This window comes from Nerophis lumbriciformis, linkage group LG05, assembly GCF_033978685.3.
Source record: "Nerophis lumbriciformis linkage group LG05, RoL_Nlum_v2.1, whole genome shotgun sequence".
Lineage (NCBI taxonomy): Eukaryota > Metazoa > Chordata > Actinopteri > Syngnathiformes > Syngnathidae > Nerophis > Nerophis lumbriciformis.
The window spans coordinates 26,074,754-26,100,332 of record NC_084552.2 but is presented as its reverse complement, the minus strand read 5'-3'; the positions used below and the strand labels follow the sequence as shown (position 1 = coordinate 26,100,332).

Sequence of the window (25,579 nt, the reverse complement as noted above, 5' to 3'; positions counted from 1 at the left end):
ATGTAAATACTAAAGAGTGCAGGGCCAAGAACCGAACCCTGAGGAACTCCGCACGTTACCTTAACATAGTCCGAGGTCACATTATTATGGGAGACGCATTGCATCCTGTCAGTAAGATAAGAGTTAAACCACGACAAGGCTAAGTCTGACATACCAATACGTGTTTTGATACGCTCTAATAAAATATTATGATCGACGGTATCGAAAGCAGCGCTAAGATCAAGAAGCAGCAACATAGATGACGCATCAGAATCCATCGTTAGCAGTAGATCATTAGTCATTTTTGCGAGGGCTGTCTCCGTAGAGTGATTTGCCCTGAAACCGGATTGAAAAGGTTCACAGACATTGTTAGACACTAAGTGTTCATTTAGCTGCTGTGCGACAATTTTTTCGAGGATTTTCGAAATAAAGGGAAGGTGGGACACTGGTCGGTAGTTTACCATGAGGTCAGGATCAAGGTTAGGTCTTTTGAGCAGAGGATGAATAACCGCTTTCTTGAATGCTAGGGGAACAGTGCCAGAGGAAAGTGATAAGTTTATAATATTTAGCACTGATGGACCTAATAATACAAAAAGCTCCTTGATAAGTTTCCCAGGAAGTGGGTCAAGTAAACATGTTGTTTGTTTTATCCCACTTACACGCTGTAATAGTTCCTCTAATGTTATTTCATCAAAAAGAGAGAGACTATTTTGTATTGCAGTATCCGTCGTAGATACAGTTGTATCTGTGTTCATAGAACCCAGTTGTAGCTGGGATGCGTTGTCTTTAATCTCCTTTCTAATGAGTTCAATTTTCTTATTAAAGAAATTCATAAAGTCATCTGCCGAGTGGGTGGAGCTATTGGGAGGAGTCCCTTGTTGGGTTAGCGATGCTACTGTACTAAACAAAAATTTAAGGTCGTTTTTGTTGAGGCGGATGAGATTTGAGTAATATTTAGCTTTAGCTAAGGTAAGCATGCGTTTATACGATATTAAACTATCACTCCATGCTTGATGGAAAACCTCAAGCTTGGTCGCGCGCCATTTGCGTTCCAACTTTCTACATGATAATTTATGAGCTCTGGTTTCCTCTGTAAACCATGGGGTGCGCCTTTTAGGGGCCCTTTTTTTGTTTTAGCGGTGCTATACTATCAATGGTTTTGCGCAGGGCATTGTCAAAGTTGTTAGTGAGGTTATCAATAGAGCCGACATAATTTGGGAATGGTGCCATTACCGAAGGCAGTAGGTCAGCAAGAGTCATCGTTGTGGCGGCATTAATGTTGCGGCTGCTATAGCAGTTATTATTATTATTAGTTTGTTGACAATGAGTCAGAACTTCGAATTTTATAAGGTAATGATCGGACATTACTTTAGTATACGGGAGTACCATAACTTTGGAGGTGGTGACACCCCTGACCAGCACTAGATCTATCGTATTGCCGTTGCGATGCGTAGGTTCATTTATTATTTGTGTAAGACCACAGCTATCAATTATAGTCTGGAGCGCCACGCACTGAGGGTCCGATGGGGTATTCATATGGATATTAAAGTCCCCCATTATGATTATATTGTCTGCGTGCGTCACTAGATCAGCAACGAACTCTGAGAATTCATTAATAAAGTCCGAGTAGGGCCCTGGGGGGCGGTAGATAACAGCCATATCGAGAGGCAGCGGTGCGACAGACCTCATAGTAAGCACCTCAAACGATTTGTATTTATTATTTAGGTTAGGGGTAAGGTTAAAGTTTTCATTGTATATTAGTGCGACCCCCCCACCCCTTTTAAGGGGACGGGCAATATGCGCATTCGTATAGTTAGGAGGAGATGCCTCATTTAGCGCAAAAAATTCGTCTGGTTTGAGCCAGGTTTCGCTAAGACCAATGACGTTAAGATTGTTGTCTCTAATGACCTCATTAACTAATAACGTTTTGGGAGACAATGATCTTATGTTTAAAAAGCCCATATTATAAGTATTGGGCTGTTTTGACGAGTTTTTGTTTAAATTATCCGTAGTAGAAATATTAATAATGTTGCGTTTATTATACGTAGTGCACTTTAAATAGTTTCGACCATATCTAGGAATTGATACGACGGGAATTTTCAGATTGTTTGCTTGATGCTGCGATATGTATGTATATATATATATATACATACATATATATATATATATACATACATATATATACATATATACATACATATATATATATATATATACATATACATATATATATATATATATATATACATACATATATACACATATACATATAAAAGTCGGCACGATGAGAGACAAGTCTTCCATTCTCGCGTCAACACAGCATTACTTCTCTGTGACAACAACGCTGTAATGTTGCTCAAATTCGATCAATAAACGTCATGGCACGCACCTTTGCTGTACTAAAAAGTCATGGTCTAGATCTCACTGGAGGAGCGCTTTGACTTTATATTGCCCAGAAAATGTGGCACTGATTATATATATTTGAGTACTGTTCCACAACGTAACAATATTCCATTGTAAAATTGAAGAAAATGAGTGTCTCCATGGTCACAGACGGTAGTACAAACAAAAACCTCATTTAAATTGGGCGGTGCACACCACTTTAAAAAAGCACTTATTTATAGATGTCCGATAATAATCGACTGATAAATGCTTTAAAATGTAATATCGGAAATTATCGGTATAGTTTTTTTTATTATCGGTATCGTTTTTTTTAATTTTATTTTTTATGTTTTTTTTTTTGTTTTTTTTTAGTAAATCAACATAGAAAACACAAGATACACTTACAATTAGTACACCAACCCCCAAAACCTCCCTCCCCCATTTACACTCATTCACACAAAAGGGTTGTTTCTTTCTGTTATTAATATTCTGGTTCCGACATTATATATCAATATATATCAATACAGTCTGCAAGGGATACAGTCCGTAAGCACACATGATTGTGCGTGCTGCTGGTCCACTAATAGTACTAACCTTTAACAGTTAATTTTACTCCATCCATCCATCCATTTTCTACCGCTTATTCCCTTTTGGGGTCGCGGGGGGCGCTGGAGCCTATCTCAGCTACAATCGGGCGGAAGGCGGGGTACACCCTGGACAAGTCGCCACCTCATCGCAGGGCCAACACAGATAGACAGACAACATTCACACTCACATTCACACACTACTCATTTTCATTAATTACTAGTTTCTATGTAACTGTTTTTATATTGTTTTACTTTCTTTTTTATTCAAGAAAATGTTTTTAATTTATCTTATTTTATTGAATTAATTAGTTTAAAAGAACCTTATTTTTTAATTTATCTTATTTTATAAAACCATTTTAAAAAGTACCTTATCTTCACCATACCTGGTTGTCCAATTTAGGCAAAATAATGTGTTAATTCCACGACTGTATATATAGCGGTATCGGTTGATATCGGTATCGGTACTTAAGAGTTGGACAATATCGGAATGTCGGATATCGGCAAAAAGCCATTATCGGACATCCCTACACTTATTAATTACACACGTAGTCTGAGTGGATCACCTGCAACACGCCCACTAATAGGACGTGCGATTCAGTACTTACTGTATTTGGGATCTTAGTAAATTAGGCCATTCATGCGTACCGTGTGATAAATTGATATGCGGAATATTCTGTACCAAACCAAATTGAACCAGATTTCAGATGTACCGTTACACATTGACTTTTAAAATATAATTTTCTACATTGAAAAATGCTTGGGGCCTCATTAGATATTTTCCTGTGCGTCAGTATTGTCACTAAGGTCACATTTAAAATGTCAAATGTCACTCATGACAGGTCTGGTTTATGTTTCATGTTCCTGTGTTTGTTGTATTATTTCCTGTGCAGCGCTCCGATTGTTCCTTCCACTTCTTGTCTGCCCTCATTCTCCGACACTTTACCTCTGGTGCGAGCGCTGATTCTCCACACCTGTTATTGATTAGTGATTAGGTGGCGCATCTGTTTCTAATCACTAATCAAGAGGGTTCATTGACCTGCAGGGCCGTTGCTAGAAATTCTAAATATCGGTGTGGGCACCTGTTCTGTCGAATTTGGTGATAATATTGTATGACTTGTGGCTAGAGATGTCCGATAATGGCTTTTTGCCGATATCCGATATTCCGATATTGTCCAACTCTTTATCAACCGATACCGATATCAACCGATATATGCAGTCGTGGAATTAACACATTATTATGCCTAATTTGGACAACCAGGTATGGTGAAGATAAGGTACTTTTAAAAAAATTAAAATAAAATAAAATAAGATAAATAAATTAAAAACATTCTCTTGAATAAAAAAGAAAGTAAAACAATATAAAAACAGTTACATTGAAACTAGTAATTAATGAAAATGAGTAAAATTAACTGTTAAAGGTTAGTACTATTAGTGGACCAGCAGCACGCACAATCATGTGTGCTTACGGACTGTATCCCTTGCAGACTGTATTGATATATCCATCTATCCATTTTCTACCGCTTATTCTCTTTGGGGTCGCTGGAGCCTATCTCAGCTACAATCGGGCGGAAGGCGGGGTACACCCTGGACAAGTCGCCACCTCATCGCAGCGCCAACACAGATAGACAGACAACATTCACACTCACATTCACACACTAGGGCCAATTTTAGTGTTTCCAATCAACCTATCCCCAGGTGCATGTTTTTGGAGGTGGGAGGAAGCCGGAGTACCCGGAGGGAACCCACGCAGTCACGGGGAGAACATGCAAACTCCACACAGAAAGATCCCGAGCCTGGGATTGAACCCCAGACTACTCAGCACCTTCGTATTGTGAGGCAGACGCACTAACCCCTCTTCTACCGTGCTGCCCCTGTATTGATATATATTGATATATAATGTAGGAACCAGAATATTAATAACAGAAAGAAACAACCCTTTTGTGTGAATGAGTGTAAATGGGGGAGGAAGGGGTTTTGGGTTGGTGCCCTAATTGTAAGTGTATCTTGTGTTTTTTATGTTGATTTAATAAAAAAATAAATAAATAAAAATAAAAATAAATAAACGATACAGATAATAATAAAAAAAACGATACTGATAATTTCCGATATTACATTTTAACGCATTTATCGGCCTCATCTCTACTTGTGGCTTTGTTTATGTTTAGATTCGTTCGTATGAATATATATTTGTTCAGTGTATGCATAATAATTTTGTCATAGAGGCTACTGGGGGCTTTGTGTGGGTCCTGGCGAGATGTGTGCTCTAAGAATTGTCATTTTTCCTCACTATACAACAGACCCTGTCACCGATATTGCCTTCCTTGCAAAGCTGGTCATGGTTGCCTTGCCTTGCCTTGTTTTTGCTCACCTTTGATGACCATGTTGGTGCTGCCTTATTTGCGTTCATAGATTAAAGGATCTTTTACTTGCTTATGTTGTCTGTTGTATCTACATCTTGGGGTCTGCATGCGACACTGACATAAAAGCAATTATTCTGCTATAATCTCCCTGCATATACACAGTTGTAATCCCAAAATGTTGTGTAAATAGTAAATAAAAACAAAATACAATGATTTGCTAATCATTTTCAACCTATATTCAATTGAATGGACTGCAAAGACAAGATACGTAACGTTCGAACTGGAGAACTTCTCATTTGGAATTCGATGCCTGCAACATGTTTAAAAAAAGTGGGAAAAAAAGTCTGAGAAAGTTGAGGAATGCTCATCAAACACTTATTTGGAACATCCCACAGGTGAACAGGCTAATTGGAAACAGGTGGGTACCATGATTGGGTATAAAAGCAACTTGCGTGAGCAAATTGTCGAACAGTTTAAGAACAACATTTCTCAACGAGCTATTGTAAGGAATTTAGGGATTTCACCATCTACGGTCCATAATATCATCAAAAGGTTCAGAGAATCTTGAGAAATCACTGCACGTGAACGATGATATTACGGATCTTTGATCCTTAAGGCGGTACTGCATCAAAAAGCGACATCGGTGTGGAAAGGATATCACCACATGGGCTTAGGAACACTTCAGAAAACCACTGTCAGCATCTACAGTTCGTTGCTACATCTGTAAATGCAAGTTAAAACTCTACTATGCAAAGCCAAAGCCATTTGTCAACAACACCCAGAAACCCTGCCGACTTCGCTGGGCCCGAGCTCATCTAAGATGGACTGATGCAAAGTGGAAAAGTGTTCTGTGATCTGACGAGTCCACATTTCTAATTGTTTTTGGAAACTGTGGACCTTGTGTCCTCCGGAACAAAGAGGAAAAGAACCATCAAGATTGTTATTGGTACAAAGTTCAGCATCAGTCAGCATCCGTGATGATATGAGGGTGTATTAGTGCCCAAGGCATGGGTAATTTACTCATTAATACTGAAAGGTACATACAGGTTTTGGAGCAACATATGTTGCCATTCAAGCAACGTTATCATGGACGCCCCTGCTTATTTCAGCAAGACAATGCCAAGCCACGTGTTACAACAGCGTGGCTTCATAGTAAAAGAGTGCGGGTACTAGACTGGCCTGCCTGTAGTCTAGACCTGTCTCCCATTGAAAATGTGTGGCGCAATATCAAGCCTAAAATACCACAACGGAGACCCCGGACTGTTGAACAACTTGAGCTGTACATCAAGCAAGAATGGGAAATAATTCCACCTGAAAAGCTTCAAAAATTGGTCTCCTCAGTTCCCAAACATTTACTGAGTGTTGTTAAAAGGAAAGGCCATGTAACACAGTGGTAAAAATGTGCCGACTTTTTTGCAGTGTGCTGCTGCCATTAAATTCTAAGTTAATGATTATTTGCAAAAAATAAATACGTTTCTCAGTTCGAACGTTAAATATCTTGTCTTTGCAGTCTATTCAATTGAATATAAGTTGAAAAGGATTTGCAAATCCTTCTGTTTTTATTTAAGAATTACACAACATGCCAACTTCACTGGCTTTGGGTTTTGTAGATAATATAAATGGGCCTCTTTTCAATATGGATAAAGAAAGCATTGCATTGTTTAAGTTAAAGTACCAATGATTGTCACAAACACTCTAGGTGTGGTGTAATGTGTCCTCTGCATTTGACCCATCACCCTTGTTCACCCACTGGGAGGTGAGGGGAGCAGTGAGCAGCAGCAATGCCGCACCCGGGACTAATTTTTGGTGATTTAACTCCTAATTCCAACCCTTGATGCTGAGTGCCAAGCAGGGAGGTAATGGGTCCCATTTTTATAGTCTTTGGTATGACTCGGCCGGGGTTTGAACTCACAACCTACCACTGAGTAGGTTTGATATTAGACACATCATCACACAGTACATGCAGAGGCTAAATTAACTATATTTTATTGATGGATTTAATGATTTGTTTTACTAACTCGATTTTTTTTTTACCTCCAATGTAAACCCATGTGGGCCAATAAATAACATAAGTGAGTTTTGTCAGTAAGCAGGAATTGCACTTTATTGCAGGGACTGCACGGTCAACCGATGCCAGAAGCATTCAAAAGATTACGGGCCCCCTTTTTTGGAGGAAAAAGAAATGCATCTTTTGCAAGCTTGTTAAAAGTTCATCCAAGCTCCTATCAGCAGCCACAGCTGGATATCTGCTGAGGGCTTTCCACACACTCACAGCACGGGGATTCTGGGATTTAGGGCTTGATCGAGGCTTTTTAGAAGGCAGTGTGTGGAAACTCTTGAGGTGCAGTCAAATGTCAGTGACCGATGCAATGTTCAGGTCCCAGATGACTTCTGCATGGACTCAGGCCAGCTGAGCTTCCTCCGTGCATGTTGACTAATGAGGTGGCTGTAGTGTGTGCAATCCTCCTGAAATTGCTCAACTTTTCAAAATGTTTTTCACCGGCCCTACAACTTTCTCCACGAGAGCCACAGCTAATGGTTTAGTCGCCAAGCATACAAAGGAAAGGACTTCACAAAAGAATCCAATATGTGCATATTGTCTGCTCCCCAATTGCAACATTCCACCTTTATGTCGCATCACCCTTTTGGACAATTGTTTCATAAAAAGTAAAGCGTGCAGTAAAAAGCTCAAATACAGAAGTGTAGAATTACAGCATAGCCATGACCTCTGCGAGCAGGAGCGCTCCACTTGTCCCACATTCTCATTCGCCTGCCCAGCTTCCATCTAATCCTGCCAGAGGAGTTAAATTTACTGCCAAGAGTTTCTCACACAATTTCTTTAAAAGTACATTTTATGAGACTGCAATTCCATTTCATTGGAGGCCCTGTACAGTAAATCGTATTTGCAAAGCGTCACATGCAGTCACATTAACATGACAAAAAGGGGCGCTCTTGCACCCCGCCGCTTCCGTACTATCGCCCACTGCACCGTTTAATGGGCTACGGCGCTGCCAATTGCATGTCCGTCAGGAAAGTTGGAGTGGTGGCGGCGAGGAGGGCGAGAGATGAAAGCGAGCGAGGTACGCAAACAGCTGTGGCGAAGCTAAAATGAATCAATACAATCTCATCTCGCCGCCCTGAAAACGATCAGCGACCTCAATAGTGTTTTGGCAAAGTTCAGCCGGCTCACGGCATCAAGGAGAGCGGAGATTAAAATTATGCCCTTTCCAGAAAGTTAGCAGAAAATTCAGACAGTGATGAGCGCAAATACTGATAAATGTCAACAATTGGGAATTAATAATAGTTCCATAATTATCTGAGAATAAAATTGCCGTGAATAAAAGGATCCATTTAGAATTTTTATGTACCGTGTATTTCGGACTATAAGTCGCAGTTTTTTTCATAGTTTGGCCGGGGGTGCGACTTATACTCAGGAGCGACTTATGTGTGAAATTATTAACACATTAGCGTAAAATATCAAATAATATTATTTATCTCATTCACGTAAGAGACTAGACGTATAAGATTTCATGGGATTTAGCGATTAGGAGTGACAGATTGTTTGGTAAACGTATAGCATGTTCTATATGTTATAGTTATTTGAATGACTCTTACCATAATATGTTACGTTAACATACCAGGCACGTTCTCAGTTGGTTATTTATGCCTCATATAACGTACACTTATTCAGCCTGTTGTTCACTATTCTATATTTATTTTAAATTGCCTTTCAAATGTCTATTCTTGCTGTTGGCTTTTATCAAATACATTTCCCCAAAAAATGCGACTTATACTCCAGTGCGACTTATATATGTTTTTTTCCTTCTTTATTGTGCATTTTCGGCAGGTGCGACTTATACTCCGGTGCGACTTATACTCCGAAAAATACGGTATATGTTTTCACTATTAAGTTAAGTTAAAGTTAAAGTACGACTGAAAGTCTGGTACTTGTTCACACACACTAGGTGTGGTGAAATGTGTCCTCTGCATTTGACCCATCCCCTTGTTCCACCCCCTGGGAGGTGAGGGGAGCAGTGAGCAGCAGCGGTGGCAGCGCCCGGGAATAATTTTTGGTGATTTAACCCCCGGTGCGACTTATACTCCGAAAAATACGGTATATGTTTTCACTATTAAGTTAAGTTAAAGTTAAAGTACGACTGAAAGTCTGGTACTTGTTCACACACACTAGGTGTGGTGAAATGTGTCCTCTGCATTTGACCCATCACCCTTGATCACCCCCTGGGAGGTGAGGGGAGCAGTGAGCAGCAGCGGTGGCCGCGCCCGGAAATCATTTTTGGTGATTTAACCCTCAATTCCAACCCTTGATGCTGAGTGCCAAGCAGGGAGGTAATGGGTCCCACTTTTATAGTCTTTGGTATGACTCAGCCGGGGTTTGAACTCACAACCTACCGATCTCAGGGCGGACACTCTAACCACTAGGCCACTGAGTAGGTAGATCGTTCATTAATAACATCAAATTTTTTTAATTTAACATTTAACAATGAGATGATTATGATAACTGTGTGGTCCAGTTGTTATATCTTGATTTCTTACACCCCCAAGTCCCATTTGCAAGTACTGTTTATATAAATTGTGCATGGCAGTTGTAATTCTAAATCGTTAAATAGTGCTACAGTATTGTATTAATCCTATTAACTGCTGGACAGTCTGACTTTGCCTCAATGACACCCATTATTTTAAAAATCAGCTCATAACTCCTCTTGGTGGTTGCGTTCACACTTGCCATATTGGACTCAATTAAAAGAAACTCCACTCGTCTGCTTCCTTACGGTCAAGGCGAATGCATTCTACCAATCTCTGGTGCACACAGACTGCTTGAGACTAGGCCTTGGTACCTTTCTCATTTAAACCAATACGGTGGCAATTCCTGGTACCTGGGACACCACTACTCAACGGTACCAATTTGGGGTACTTGTGTGTGTGTTAATGTGTTAATAAATGTTGATTGTTAAAAAATAACATCTAATTTTTTTAATTTAACATTTAACAATGATTATGATAACTGTGCGGTCTAGTTATTATATCTTGATTTCTTACACCTCCAAGTCTCATTTGCAAGTACTGTATTTTATGGATTTTGCATGGCAGTTGTAATTCTAAATCGTTAAAATCGCCGGACATTCCCAAATAATTGTTTTAGATCTTTAAGAAGGAAACTGTAGCCGCCATTATGATGTGCAGTGATATTTTCAAATGACCGTAAGTCTTGAACTTTACAAAGTATTTCAATGGTTGGAATCTGTGCTTTTGCATGATATACTTGTTACTATGGTAATCTATTTAGTTACTATGGTAATCTAAGTCACAGCAGCTCAGACCAGGCACCAAGCAGTGTGGGTGGGGAGCGTTTCCACAGAGTGTTTCCAGAGCGACCAGCCTAAAATGCGGGTGTCAGGGGCAGATTTTTACAACCAAGTTCTAAAGCTTAGTGTTTTATCAGATGTCTCAGATTATAGGTGTTTTGTTTTTTTACCCTTCGCGTTCATATTTCGCTGTGTCTGTTGCATTTTTGTTGCGTTTCACTTGATTGTAAAATATGTCGATCGAGAGGGGGTTTTGTCAATATCCAGTGTTTTATCGTTCATTGAAAAATTTAAAATTCCATTCCGTTTTTTAAGGCGGTCTGTCATAACGTTTTTAGCATTCAATCAGACGTTATTGTGAGGTTTTGTATTAGTGTTCCTAAAAATAGACATACCGGCCCCCAGACATTTTTTTCTCAAAATTTGGCCCCTGAGTCAAAATATTTGCCCAGGCCTGGTATAGGCTGTGGTGTGTTGCCGAGCCAGGAAGTATAGTCTTTGTCATGAAGTTGAATGTGCCAGTTCATACCGACAGCCATCAGACTGTATAATGCACATGTTCCTTGACTGCAATTAAATGTAGAATATATGTAGAATATATTTATATTATTCATATATTATATATTATATATATTATATTATTATTATTGTCTATTGTGAGCGAACTGTGGTGCTGAATTTCCCCCAGGGATCAATAAAGTACTTTTTTTTAATTCTATTCTATTCTATTAGACAAAGTGCATCAACAACGAATGTATTGAAAATTGTTTGATTATACTTGAAATCGATACTCGGTAGTATCGTCGCTACCTGTAAAAGACAGCGTACAACAAAGCCCTGTTGGTTTACCCATATATATAAACCACTTCTTGACGCTGAAAGTAAGACGTCTTTTTCAGATTGTTTACAAAGAAAAAATTAATAGTCTTATAGTGTTGTCAATTTAGTCCTTAAATAAAATAGTGAACATACAAGACAATTTTTCTTTTATTATTAAGTAAACAAACAAAGACTCCTAATTAGTCTGCTGACATATGCAGTAACATATTGTGTCATATATCATTCTATTATTTTGTCAACATTATTAAGGACAAGTGGTAGAAAATGGATTATGAATCTACTTAATTATCTGCTTACTTTCTCTTTTAACATGTTCTGTCTACACTTTTGTTAAAATGTAATTATCACTTATTCTTCGGTTGTTTGATACTTTACATTAGTTTTGAATGATACCACAAATTTGGGTATCAATCGGTTACCAAGTCGTTACAGGATGATACATTGGTCATATTCAAAATCCTCATGTGTCCAGGGACATATTACTTGAGTTTAAAAACATAATATGAATTTCTTAAAAACAAAAGAAGATGTGATGCCAAAAAATATCAACGTAATCATAGTAGTATCGACGAGATACACTCCTGTACTTGGTATCTTTACAGTGGATGTCAGGTGTAGATCCACCAATGGCGTTTGTTTATATTTTGACGCCGGTGAGCTACAGTGTGTAGTGAAGCATGTTTAGCTAATCCTCGTCCTGCAGGGATGATACTTGTAAGAAACATACTTTATTTGTCGCCATGGAGGCGAGGATTAGTGATTTAGAAGTAGCTAAAACACTGCTGACGGCGGATGGACTTTAGCCGCTAGCTAGCTAGCCATGTCTTAAAGCACCTCTTCCTGAGAGCGTTTCAGTGTTATAACTTCACCTTTATCGTTAGTTTTTAAGCCAAAATGCGTCCGTTCTACCTTTTCTGTCTACGCACCTTGTTTGTTTGTGAGTACTGCGTCATTGTGCGCTGCCGAACATGCTCATCTGGTCGTAAAACCAGCAATGATACGACGTGACGACGACGGGGGGCGGGGTTGTGCGGGACCGGTACGTTTCAGAGGCGGTATAGTACCGAAAATGATTCATTAGTATCGCGGTACTATACTAATACTGGTATACCGTACAACCCTACTGTGGTGTGTTGCCGGACAGAGTAAAACAACTTGCATTGAGCCTAGTCTATAAAATCCGCTACACCTCCCTGATACCTAAGTACATGTCAAACTACTTCCTCAACGTAAATGACCTCCATAACCACAACACTAGGGGGAGCTCCACTAACCACGTTAAACCCAGATTCCGATCTAACAAAGGTCTTAACTCATTCTCTTTCTATGCCACATCAATATGGAATGCACTCCCTACAGGTGTAAAAGAAAGGGCATCTCTATCCTCCTTCAAAACAGCACTAAAAGAACACCTCCAGGCAACTTCAACCCTAAACTAACACCCTCCTTTCCACATCCTACCGCCCCGGATTTTAAATAATCAAATGTAAATAATCAAATGTAGATACTTATTCTTTTGCTTTCTGATCTCTCTCTCTCTCTCTATGTCCACTACTTGCTGTACATACCTTACCAAGTCAGTCCTACACTGTTCCAATGTCCATTTCTCTGATGATGCAATTGTTGATGACTGAAGTGTTGATATCAACCAAACCTAACCCCCCCTCCACATCCCACACCCTGGATTGTAAATAATGTAAATAATTCAATGTATATACTCTGATGATTATCTTGTGTGATGACTGTATTATGATGATAGTATATATCTGTATGACTTAAACACGTTGAAAAACTTACTCGGGTGTTACCATTTAGTGGTCAATTGTACGGAATATGTACTGCACTGTGCAATCTAATAATAAAAGTTTCAATCAATCAATCAATCAATCAATCAACGCCTAACAAGTAAGTAGTCTTTGTCATGAAGTTGAATGTGCCAGTCTAGACAAAGTGCACCAACAACAAATGTATTGAAAAATGTTTGATTTTACTTGAATCGATACTCGGTATCGCATCGCCGCTACCTGTAAAAGGTGGCGTACAACAAAGTCCTGTTGGTTTACCTGTATATGTCACGTGTGGGGTTCGCATCTTTCTGCGGGGTTCGTTTCCTCGGGATGCAGATGGACCACTCTGGAGAAGACGTGCAGGGAGGAAATTATTTATTTATCATAAATCATGCACCGTAGATACAAACAGAAAACAAGCAAAAGCAAAAACGTGCCGAATGCATGTAAAGCTAAGGTACAAACTAGCACAGGAAGCATAAATTAGGAGCCAAGAAATATCAACGTAACCTGTTGCGTACAGCAAACAATGAAGCCATACTGAGCGTGGCGAGAAAGGTGAATAAATAGCTCTCTGATCAGTGGTCGACAGCAGGTGAGTGTGCCGACCACTAACCAGAGGCAGGTGAACCCAATTAATCCCCATGGAAACCAAAAACAAACCCAGGGGTGCACAAAACAGGAACTAAATTAGTCCAAAACTAACAGAACATAACAAAACATGATCCGGGCCACGGATCATGACAGTATATATAAAACACTTCTTGACCCTGAAAGTAAGACGACTTTTTCAGATTGTTTACAAAGAAAAAATACATCGTCTTATATTCTGGTCTATACGGTATTACCCCTGAAAATGCGAAGAGCTCGGCAATCTGCTGCTCCCTACTGGTTTTAGATGTGCAACAACAGCCAGACTGCCTCCCTTTTGAAATGCACACACTCCCTTAAGACATCTAAGGCGGCTTAGGAACGCCATTATATATTCACTGCACCCTTGTGTGACATGCCCTGGCACTTATTTGGCAGCTTATTAAAAAACAAAAAGACAGGCACGCCAACATGGTGCCCCCTCTAAGCCGGCAATCAAAAGTTCAAAAACTCCTGTCGAAGCAAGTTTACGATAGTAACCTTCTGACGTGTGACAGTATTTACATAAAGGATTCAGGCTAGGTTGGAATATTCATTATTTATGTGAAGTGTAATGAATGATTTATAACCAAAGCCAATCAGAGGCAGCCTTCTCCCAGCACCACCTGAGGGATATTATACATTTATAACTCAAGGACATGCTGTCATTGTTTTTGGACGACCAACTTTGGAGTGAAGCGTTTGTCTGCCTCTTCATTGTACTTTGTTTTCAAAGACTATTGGCTGTTCAGCACAAAATGCACTCAGGGGGGAACTTGTAGCTTTCTTTCTAAATGTGCTCTTATGGGGAACTATAATGTCAATGGTCCTCACGCACACTTTAACTGAACCCTTTTATTCGGCAAAGGAATAAGATTTGACTTCACCTTTACCGCTATCCTCACAGTGAACTTACAAGCCTTGATGGAAGATGATTGCATTGGAAGGAGAATTCAAGGACGCATTTGCTCGAGTTATTGTTCCTGCAGTAACACTTACTTTATTCGGTGACAACAATTTTAAGGTTTGGGAGGAACGTTCCATCTAAGGTGTGCGCCTGTGCAATTGCGCACCGCTCAAGCGTCCTCTATGCCGCGCTTAAAATCAAATAAAAAAATAAGCGCATAACAATTTTCGACATGGACACGACAGAGAAAACAGTTTTCGTCATCATTGTTCAAATATTGTAACGTCTGTCGAAACGCATTGAGGACATGAATTCTGAGCAAAACTCTTTAATTTCGGCCATAAACACATCACCAAAACATTAGTATAAAAAATGATATCCAGCAAAAGTGGTAATTTTCTGCAGTACAAACCAGACCAAAAGCAACTTTGTTATATCAACAGCAGCCGCTCGCTCTTTCTTACTTGCGCCAATACATGCACATATGGCACTTAGCCAGTGATGCGTTTACAGCCACACAAAAAGTTGGACAACTCCAACACCACACATAAAGTGTCATTCCAGGTCGTTACACTATGATTTACCAATCAAATGTGTGCTTATTCTAGTGTCATCTATTAAGAATCTTAATTTATAAATATTAATCATGAAATGCTGTTAGTATATTAAATAAATACTAATAAAAATATATTTTTTACAAACATGAAGTTGCAGGAATGTACACATGATCCCCTGCTTACATCTCATTGTGCAACATGTGAATGTTTTAATGGGAACTAAATGCAATGTCTGAAAGGGGTACAAATTATTTCCAAAGCAGGACCTCCATCCAGATAAACAATACAAGTACACAGTTCATGAAAAACAATATTTTTTGTTATTGTCATTGTAAGTGGGCCTAAACACTTATATTAGAAATGGAAATGACTGCTGTCATTTGATTATAATAAGAGAATGTTGTCTGTCTATCTGTGTTGGCCCTGCGATGAGGTGGGGACTTGTCCAGGGTGTACGCCGCCTTCCGCCCGAATGCAGCTGAGATAGGCTCCAGGGACCCCGAAAGGGACAAGCGGTAGAAAATGGATGGATGGGTGGAGATTTAACTTGTTATTTAGTCAGGTTTGGGACAGGTGTGCTGCTGGTGTAGCCACAGTGTGCACGTCTGATGTTGCTCACATGGGCTCCACTGAATGCTCAGGGAGTTTTTGCATTTGCTCACACACATGAAAAATTAGAGGGAACATTGTTTGGGAGCAAAATGCGGTCTCAAACAATACACCAGGTAATAAGCGCGGGGACATATTCACGATTCAGTCGCTCGTGGGAGCAGAGCGAGAAAAAAAAATTGATCCTCACTTGGAATTAACCCCACTTTGAACTGTACAGCTATAATTAAAGGTCAGGCAGGTTACTGTAATACATAAGGAACAATTGATAATTAGGAGGCTTTCAATATGCAGTGCAAATTAATTCCTGTCAACATGTTTCCCCCACAATGTGCAGGTTCAAAGGTTGTTCATCATCAGAGGAGCCTCTTCTTGTGTGAGGCTGAAGTATACTTTTGCACACGTGACTAATCACAATCTGCAGTAATTGCATGCAAATCAATGTGTACTAAACTCCCAGGCTTTATTTCTTTAAAGCTTCAATAGAACCCCTTTTCTTTGCTCTGAAGCAGGTGTCCCCAAAATAATGCCATTTAATCTAGTGAAAATGTGCAGCAGTCTGTTGGATCAGTTCAGTATTGTTAGTCATGGACCATGAGCATGACATCATTGAACAAGTGCATAGTCGCTAACTAAATTACGTTAAAGTAATTTTGCTTCTCTTTAAGAAGGGGAACCGGAAGGTGTGTTCTAACTATCGTGGGATCACACTCCTCAGCTTTCCCGGTAAGGTCTATTCAGGTGTACTGGAGAGGAGGCTACGCCGGATAGTCGAACCTCGGATTCAGGAAGAACAGTGTGGTTTTCGTCCAGGTCGTGGAACTACGGACCAGCTCTATACTCTCGGCAGGGTCCTTGAGGGTGCATGGGAGCTTGCCAAACCAGTCTACATGTGCTTTGTAGACTTGGAGAAGGCATTCAACCGTGTCCCTCGGGAAATCCTGTGGGGAGTGCTCAGAGAGTATGGGGTATCGGACTGTCTGATTGTGGCGGTCCGCTCCCTGTATGATCAGTGTCAGAGCTTGGTGCTCATTGCCGGCAGTAAGTCGGACCCGTTTCCAGTGAGGGTTGGACTGCGCCAAAGCTGCCCTTTGCCACGGATTCTGTTCATAACTTTTATGGACATAATTTCTAGGCGCAGTCAAGGCATTGAGGGGATCCGGTTTGGTGGCTGCAGGATTAGGTCTTTGCTTTTTGCAGATGATGTGGTCCTGATGGCTTCATCTGGCCAAGATCTTCAGCTCTCACTGGATCGGTTCGCAGCTGAGTGTGAAGCGACTGGGAGTCCATGGTTCTCGCCCGAAAAAGGGTGGAGTGCCATCTCCGGGTCGCGGAGGAGACCCTGCCCCAAGTGGAGGAGTTCAAGTACCTCGGAGTCTTGTTCACGAGTGAGGGAAGAGTGGATCGTGAGATCGACAGGCGGATCGGTGCGGTGTCTTCAGTAATGCGGACGCTGTATCGATCTGTTGTGGTGAAGAAGGAGCTGAGCCGGAAGGCAAAGCTCTCAATTTACCGGTCGATCTACGTTCCCATCCTCACCTATGGTCATGAGCTTTGGGTTATGACCGAAAGGACTAGATCACGGGTACAAGCGGCTGAAATGAGTTTCCTCCGCCGGGTGGCGGGGCTCTCCCTTAGAGATAGGGTGAGAAGCTCTGTCATCCGGGAGGAACTCAAAGTAAAGCCACTGCTCCTCCACATGGAGAGGAGCCAGATGAGGTGGTTCGGGCATCTGGTCAGGATGCCACCCAAACGCCTCCCTAGGGAGGTGTTTAGGGCACATACGACCGGTAGGAGGCCACGGGGAAGACCCAGGACATGTTGGGAAGACTATGTGTCCCGGCTGGCCTGGAAACTTTTAGGGATCCCCCGGGAAGAGCTGGAAGAAGTTCCTGGGGAGAGGGAAGTCTGGGCTTCCCTGCTTAGGCTGCTGCCCCCGCGACCCGACCTCGGATAAGCGGAAGAAGATGGATGGATGGATGGATCATTTTTCTTGCATTTAACTTGAAATGCAATACAATGCATACAAAAAAACACCTGGTATGTCTTTGGTTTACAAAATGTATGTATACGCACTTAGTATCTCCAGGGTTAAATTGTAGTTTTGTATCAAACATTGATGTCAAAAAGGATATATGTTGATCTGGGAGGTGTTGGAATATATTATGTTGGGATATAATTAAAATAATGAAGGATGAAGTGATTAGGAAATGTTTAAAATAGATATGCTTGTGCCTCTCATTGTGTGTTCTATGGGTTATGGGTTATACTTGTATAGCGCTTTTCTACCTTTTTTTAAGAACTCAAAGCGCTTTGACACTTTTCCACATTCACCCATTCACCATATACCCATTGTTCTACGTCCAATTAAAACTGGGTAAAGGTTGAGGCCGACCATAAACACTCTTATCTACCACATTCTTCACTGGTCACCTGGCTTCTTTGCCGAGGTCAGAAGGACAAACACCAGATCTGGGGTCGGAGTCCAGGAAGGAGAAGGCAGAGGAAGATTCCACGCCCGGAAGAAAACACCTCATTGCATATTCATACATTGTGATACATATTGTAAGAGCGCGAGGGGAAGGGCGTTTCCGGACAGCCCTGTGTAAATTGCTGTGTTGTATGATGCTGGGGAAAGATAGCACTCAGACAAATTGTCTTAGAATTGTATCCAATAAAAAAATAAATACTTCTGATTTTAAGTGTACGCATCGTGTCCTCTTTGAACATCTTCTGGCTCCAGATTAAACAAATACGTCGACAGAGGATATGAACTAAATTACAGAAACAAGAGTGAAGGAGGAGTAAATGGTAAATGGGTTACACTTGTATAGCGCTTTTCTACCTTCAAGGTACTCAAAGCGCTTTGACACTATTTCCACATTCACCCATTCACACACACATTCACACACTGATGGCGGGAGCTGCCGTACAAGGCCATAACCACGACCCATCAGGAGCAAGGGTTAACTGTCTTGCTCAAGGACACAACGGACGTGACGAGGTTGGTAGAAGGTGGGGATTGAACCAGGATCCCTCAGGTTGCTGGCACGGCCGCTCTCCAAACTGCGTCACGCCGTCTGAGTAGCCAGTAGCGGTGAAGGAATTTAACTTTTAAGGGCCTAATTTACTAAGATCCAAATACCACGCGCTAAACAGCGTGTGCAATCTATAAATTAGTGGGCCTGTTGCATGTGATCTACGAACACTGAGTGTTTTACTGAAAAGTGGTACAGACCGCCTTATTTAAATGAGGAATATTCATGCACACAGGGCTTTTACCACAGAGACACTTGATTATTTTCTGCACATTCATGTTATCATGCCCCTACCTGTGTGCAATGTGTTAAATCGGCAGCACATATCTATAATGTGTAACACCTTTTCTGAATCGCAATCTAGACAACAGAAACATTTGCACACTCAGACTTAATTCCGTACACTAGGTTGTGAATCGCATCACGAGCGCATTCGTGGGTCTAGAACAGGAGTGTCAAACTCATTTAAGATCGGGGGCCACATGGAGAAAAAATCTACTCCCAAGTGGGCCGGACTGGTAAAATCACGGCACGATAACTTAAAAATAAAGACAACTTCAGATTGTTTTCTTTGTTTAAAAATAGAACAAGCACATTCTGAAATTGTACAAATCATGTTTTTATTTTTTTGTTTGTTTTTTTACAATTACCTGTAGCGGATAATAATACTTTATTTGTTGTTATTTATATTTTCTGAATAAATTATGTGATAATGTTCATCAGTCAACTCATTGGTGTTAATTTTGAATCTATCAAAAAATTATATCAAAATCAAATTACAGGATGTTATTTATGTAGTTTGATAATTTTCCTCGACTGATGTACTAACATCAGGTGGTTTATTTTGTACATATGTAGCATCATCTACAAAGATACAAATAATTGCCATTGCCACATCCAGTGGACACATTTAGAACAGCTGTTTCTTTCATTAAAACATTTCAGGTTAATTTTTATACTTAGCAAACTCGGCCCACGGGATCGTGGGCCGAATAAAACTTGTTCGTGGGCCTGATCCGGCTCTCGGGCCGTACGTTTGACACCCGTGGTCTAGAATGACTCACATCCAAGAAAATGCATAATGAAAGATGTCTTTCATGTATATTATAATATGTTTCCTAAATTTAAAAAAAAATAATAAAACGCTAGCAGACACCAAAACATATACATTGAATTCATGTTAATCAGCTCCTTAAGTCATCCAGCAGCAATAAAATAAATTGCTAAATATTTATTTCTGTTTGTCCAAACATGTTGGCAAACACATGACCGAAGATTCTCTGTCCATCGTCTGTCTTTGCAGCGCAAGCACCTCTTTTCTCGCAGCCCTGTGCGTCTGTGTCAGATAGCACGTCCGTTTTACACGTGCAAATAAAACGCAAAATAGTGCTCGAAAAACGGTGACGAGTATTGATAAAATCACATTGCACATGCTAAATATTTGCATTTTCTCCTCCCAGTATTGTGGGCGTTTTCATGATCATCATTAATTTTGCGTATTAATGAAGACAAACGCGAAATGGATTGCACACCTTTTTCTGTTTACTTAGGAGACGAAATCCCCTTTGCACGTGTTTAGTAGATCAGCTTTGCGTGTGCTATCAAGTTTGCAAGTGTTTTAGTACACGCAAACCTTTAGATCAGGCCCTAAGTGGTGGTAAACATGTCATTTGCTATTGATAATATTTTAGAATGTATAACCATTGAACTATGTGATGAGAAAAGCAAAAACTAGAGCTAAAATGACTGATCGATATATATATATATATATATATATATATATACATCGAAAAGCAAAAACTAGAGCTAAAATGACTGATCGATGTATATATATATATATATATATATATATATATATATATATATATATATATATATATATATATATATATATACATCGATCAGTCATTTTAGCTCTAGTTTTTGCTTTTCTCATCACATAGTTCAATGGTTATACATTCTAAAATATTATCAATAGCAAATGACATGTTTACCACCACTTAGGGCCTGATCTAAAATATTATCAATAGCAAATGACATGTTTACCACCACTTAGGGCCTGATCTAATCTCCTGACGATTGAGGGTACCCCCCCTCATGAAACAGGCCTGTAGAGATGAAATAGTCTTGTGATTTTTTCCCACACATACATATATATATATATATATATATATATATATATATATATATATATATATATATAGAATATATATAGATTTATATTCCTAAATTTTAAGTACCGTATTTTTCGGACTATAAGTCGCAGTTTTTTTCATAGTTTGGCCGGGCTCCAGTGCGATTTATATATGTTTTTTTCCTTCTTTATTATGCATTTTCGGCAGGTGCGACTTATACTCCGAACCATACGGTATATCAATCTGTGCTCTGCAAGTTTGCCTTCCGGAAGATAGGTATTGATATAAGATTTTATCGATACTAAATAAAGGAAAACATTGGATTTAAGCTTGGCAGACTTTATATGAAGTCTAACACTTTTAAAAATAAGGACATTAAATGTCAAATTTGCCCATTTTTGACATCATCAAAACAAAAATGGTGGAAAATTACGGTGGCTGAGAAAGGTCACAAACGCGAACACTACAAGACAATACGATTCACAACAACTTTCAGCTACAGCACGATTGCAAAAGCCACAACAAATACAAACTACCCAAAAAAATAATGTAAAGACTTAGGATCACAAAACACCCAACTGACAAAAGGGAAGTGCACACAGCTGCACACCAACTTCTGGAACACAACAACATGAAGTGTGACACGCAATTGGCAGTCAAAGAAAAGTTATTTCATAAGAAACAAATAAATGGAAGAGATGGATGAAGGAGGCTATGGAAATTAGGAAGTGAGGGGCCAACACCACTGGGACGCTGTCACCGGCTTCGCCAGGGCGAACTTTATTTAACAGGTAAATCTACTGTTAAAATGTTGGTTACTGTACTTTTATTGAACATTGCTTGAATGTTGAAAATGTGAGCAGAAAATGTTTCCTATTGTTAGTTGAAGTTCAAGAGTTGGTTTCACTTTATTCAAATACGTTTAGACATTAAACAAACTTCCACCAGGGAAATTGTTCCACACAGTAGCTCAGTTACAAAGGATGGAAAGGATAAGGATAGAAAGAATAATGCACACAAGGGCACAGAAAGAGGGCCAAAACAAAAGGTATAAAGTAGACTAAAAATGGACCATAGTAACAATATAAAATAAAACATATATGGAATATTTACATATTATATATACAGTACAATATATACTGATATATTGTACTATATTATTATATAACATATACAATATATAACAAATTCATATTACCATGTACAATTTTACAGTATATGTAACAGCTGCAGCAAAAACAGGGCAGCATAAAATAGAGAGTAGATCCAGCAGAAAATATACGTTATAAATAAAGAGAGGTAGCCATCATAGAAGTGGTTAGGTAATAGACAAATATCATCATAATGGCCATTAATTGTTGTTTACTTGCTTGTTTGTATCCATAACTCATTGATACATGATTCCGTAACAAGAAATAAGAATATAATAAACTTCACCTGCAGTGTCCAGTATTTATTTCAAAGTCACACTGGTTGATTTTTTTTATTTTTTTTTATGAAAAGTTATTGAATCGGCTTCATCTTCTAAAAATGAGATTGTATCGGCAACTACAAATATCGAATCAAATTTTTGTTCAAACGAATCATTACAACAATAGCAAAAACGTATTGACAGCTGTATACTGTTTCTAGAACAGTGTTTTTCAACCACTGTGCCGCGGCACACTAGTGTGCCGTGAGATATTGTCTGGTGTGCCGTGGGAAATCATGCAACTTCACCTAATTGGTCCAAAAAAATCCTTCCATTTTCTACCGCTTGTCCCTATTTTGGGGTAGCAGGGGGTGCTGGAGCCTGCATTCGAGCGGAAGGCGGGGTACACCCTGGACAAGTCGCCACCTCATCGCAGGGCCAAATATTTTTTGCAAATCAATAATTATAATAATGTGCCGTTGTCTAGTGCAGTGTTTTTCAACCTTTTTTGGCATGTAAAAGGTATCCATCCATCCATTTTCTCCCGCTTGTCCCTTTTGGGGTATGTAACGCTTAAACCAAAAATTAACAAAAGGCAAGTCCCGCTAGGAAAAGGCACTGAAGCATAGGGATGGCTACGCAAAACAAAAGTAAAACTGAACTGGCTACAAAGTAAACAAAAACAGAATGCTGGACGGCAGCAAAAACTTACAGCGTGTGGAGCAGGGCGACGGCGTCCACAAAGTACATCCGTACATGACATGACAATCAACAATGTCCCCACAAAGAAGGATAGCGTACGCACAACTGAAATAGACTTGATTGCAAAAACAAAGCAGGTGTGGGCAATAGCACTCAAAGTAAGGCATACAGGAAGGGTCACCAAATTAACAGCGCAAGACAGAAACTAAAGCACTACACACAGGAAACAACAACACACTCAAAATAAGGCATGACAACCTGGTGGAGTTTAATTTTTTAACCTTTTCTGCTGGTGGTGTGCCTCCGTATTTTTTTTATGAAAAAAAATGTGCCTTGGCTCAAAAAAGGTTGAAAAACACTGGTCTAGTGTGCCGTGGGAAATCATGCAACTTCACCTAATTGGTCCAAACAATATTTTTTTCCAAATCATTAATTATAATAATGTGCCGTTGTCTAGTGCAGTGTTTTTCAACCTTTTTTGGTATGTAAAAAGTATGTAACGCTTAAACCAAAAATGAACAAAAGGCAAGTCCCGCTAGGAAAAGGCACTGAAGCATAGGGATGGCTATGCAAAACAAAAGTAAAACTGAACTGGCTACAAAGTAAACAAAAACAGAATGCTGGACGACAGCAAAAACTTACAGCATGTGGAGCAGGGAGAGGCGTCCACAAAGTACGTCTGTACATGACACGACAATCAACAATGTCCCCACAAAGAAGGATAGCGTACGCACAACTGAAATAGTCTTGATTGCGAAAACAAAGCAGGTGCGGGCAATAGAACTCAAAGGAAGGCGCAACGCTGCTACAGGAGAACACCAACAAAACAGGAAGTGTCACCAAATTAACAGCGCAAGACAGGAACTAAAGCACTACACACAGGAAACAACAACAAACTCAAAATAAGGCACGACAACCTGGTGAAGTTTCATTTTTTAACCTTTTCTGCTGGTGGTGTGCCTCCGTATTTTTTTTATGAAAAAAAATGTGCCTTGGCTCAAAAAAGGTTGAAAAACACTGTTCTAGAACACCTAAGTCAAGTATAAAAATGTTTGAGGACTGGAATAATGTTACCTTCATAGAAATCGGTCAAAAATGTTTTTTTTTTCTTACGTGGGGACTTCAACATTGACCTCTTCAACCTTAATTAGCAAATGACAATTGATACAATGTATAGCATAAGTCTAACATTACAAGACTAAGTAGAATTACAGCCCACTGTGCAATGGTCATTGACAATATATTCACTAATGATTTTGACAATAATACTATAAGTGGTCTGCTAATGCCCCAAATCAGTGATCATTTACCAGTTTTCATAATCTATGACGGAAACTACAGGAGGAGAAACGTGGATGACCGAAACACATTTTGTAGACCATGCACAGAAAAGTATGGATGCTTTTAAGAATGATCTGATAAAACAAAGTTGGCTGGGACAACGTGTACAGTGAAATTGATGTAGATGATGCATATAATATATTTTTTTAATACTTTCATAACAATTTATGACAAATGGCGGCTTGGTTCAGAAGGTGAATCCACCTTCCGCCATCCTAGGCTGTTGGGTCCATAGGGAAGGCACTTCACGCATCTTGCTCCCAGTGCTACCCACACTGGTGTAAAAATGTGTATGAATGTTTGGTGGTGGTCAGAGAGGCTGTAGTCCCAAATTGACAGCCATGTTTCCGTCAATCTACCCCAGGGAAGCTGTGGCTACAAATGTAGCTTTCCACCATCAAGGTGTGAATGTGGAGTGAATGAATGATGAGTTCTCAGTTCTCACTGGAAAGTGTTTTAAGTGTCTAGAAAATCCCTATATTATTCTCGTTCATTATTATTATTTTTATTTTTTGTTAAATTATAATTATGAAAGCAAAGGAAGTACCGTATTTTTCGGAGTATAAGTCGCACCGGAGTATAAGGCGCACCTGCCGAACATGCATAATAAAGAAGGAAAAAAACATATATGTTGCACTGGAGCCCGGCCAAACTATGAAAAAAACTGCGACTTATAGTCCGAAAAATACGGTAAGTATAAAATGTACAAGTAAAATTGCCAACATCTTATGAGCATTTAGGAAAAATGTTTACAGTCAATTATTAGACAGGAACAAAACCAACCTGAGAGCAACTTGGGGCATCCTAAATCGAATACATAATAATGGTGCTGAGAAGTACTACCCTCAAAACTTCTCAGACAGAAACTTTAAAAATAACAATGTCAACAAAATAGCTGAAAGTTTTAATAACTACTTTGTAAATATTGGACCAAATGATACCACAGACAGAAATCCCAACTCGATGTTCCTCACCGACGTGACAAAAGAG

General features: G+C 39.6%; 1 protein-coding gene across 1 annotated transcript in view; it reads right to left on the bottom strand.

Annotated features, from left to right (window-relative positions):
- LOC133605829 (uncharacterized) overlaps positions 1-25,579 on the bottom strand; it is a 217,909-nt gene that overhangs the window by 124,977 nt on the left and 67,353 nt on the right. The window contains exon 5 of the mRNA XM_072913116.1: positions 13,536-13,605. Within this exon, the coding sequence (XP_072769217.1) occupies positions 13,536-13,605 (70 nt within the window). The remainder of the gene's footprint in view (positions 1-13,535; positions 13,606-25,579) is intronic.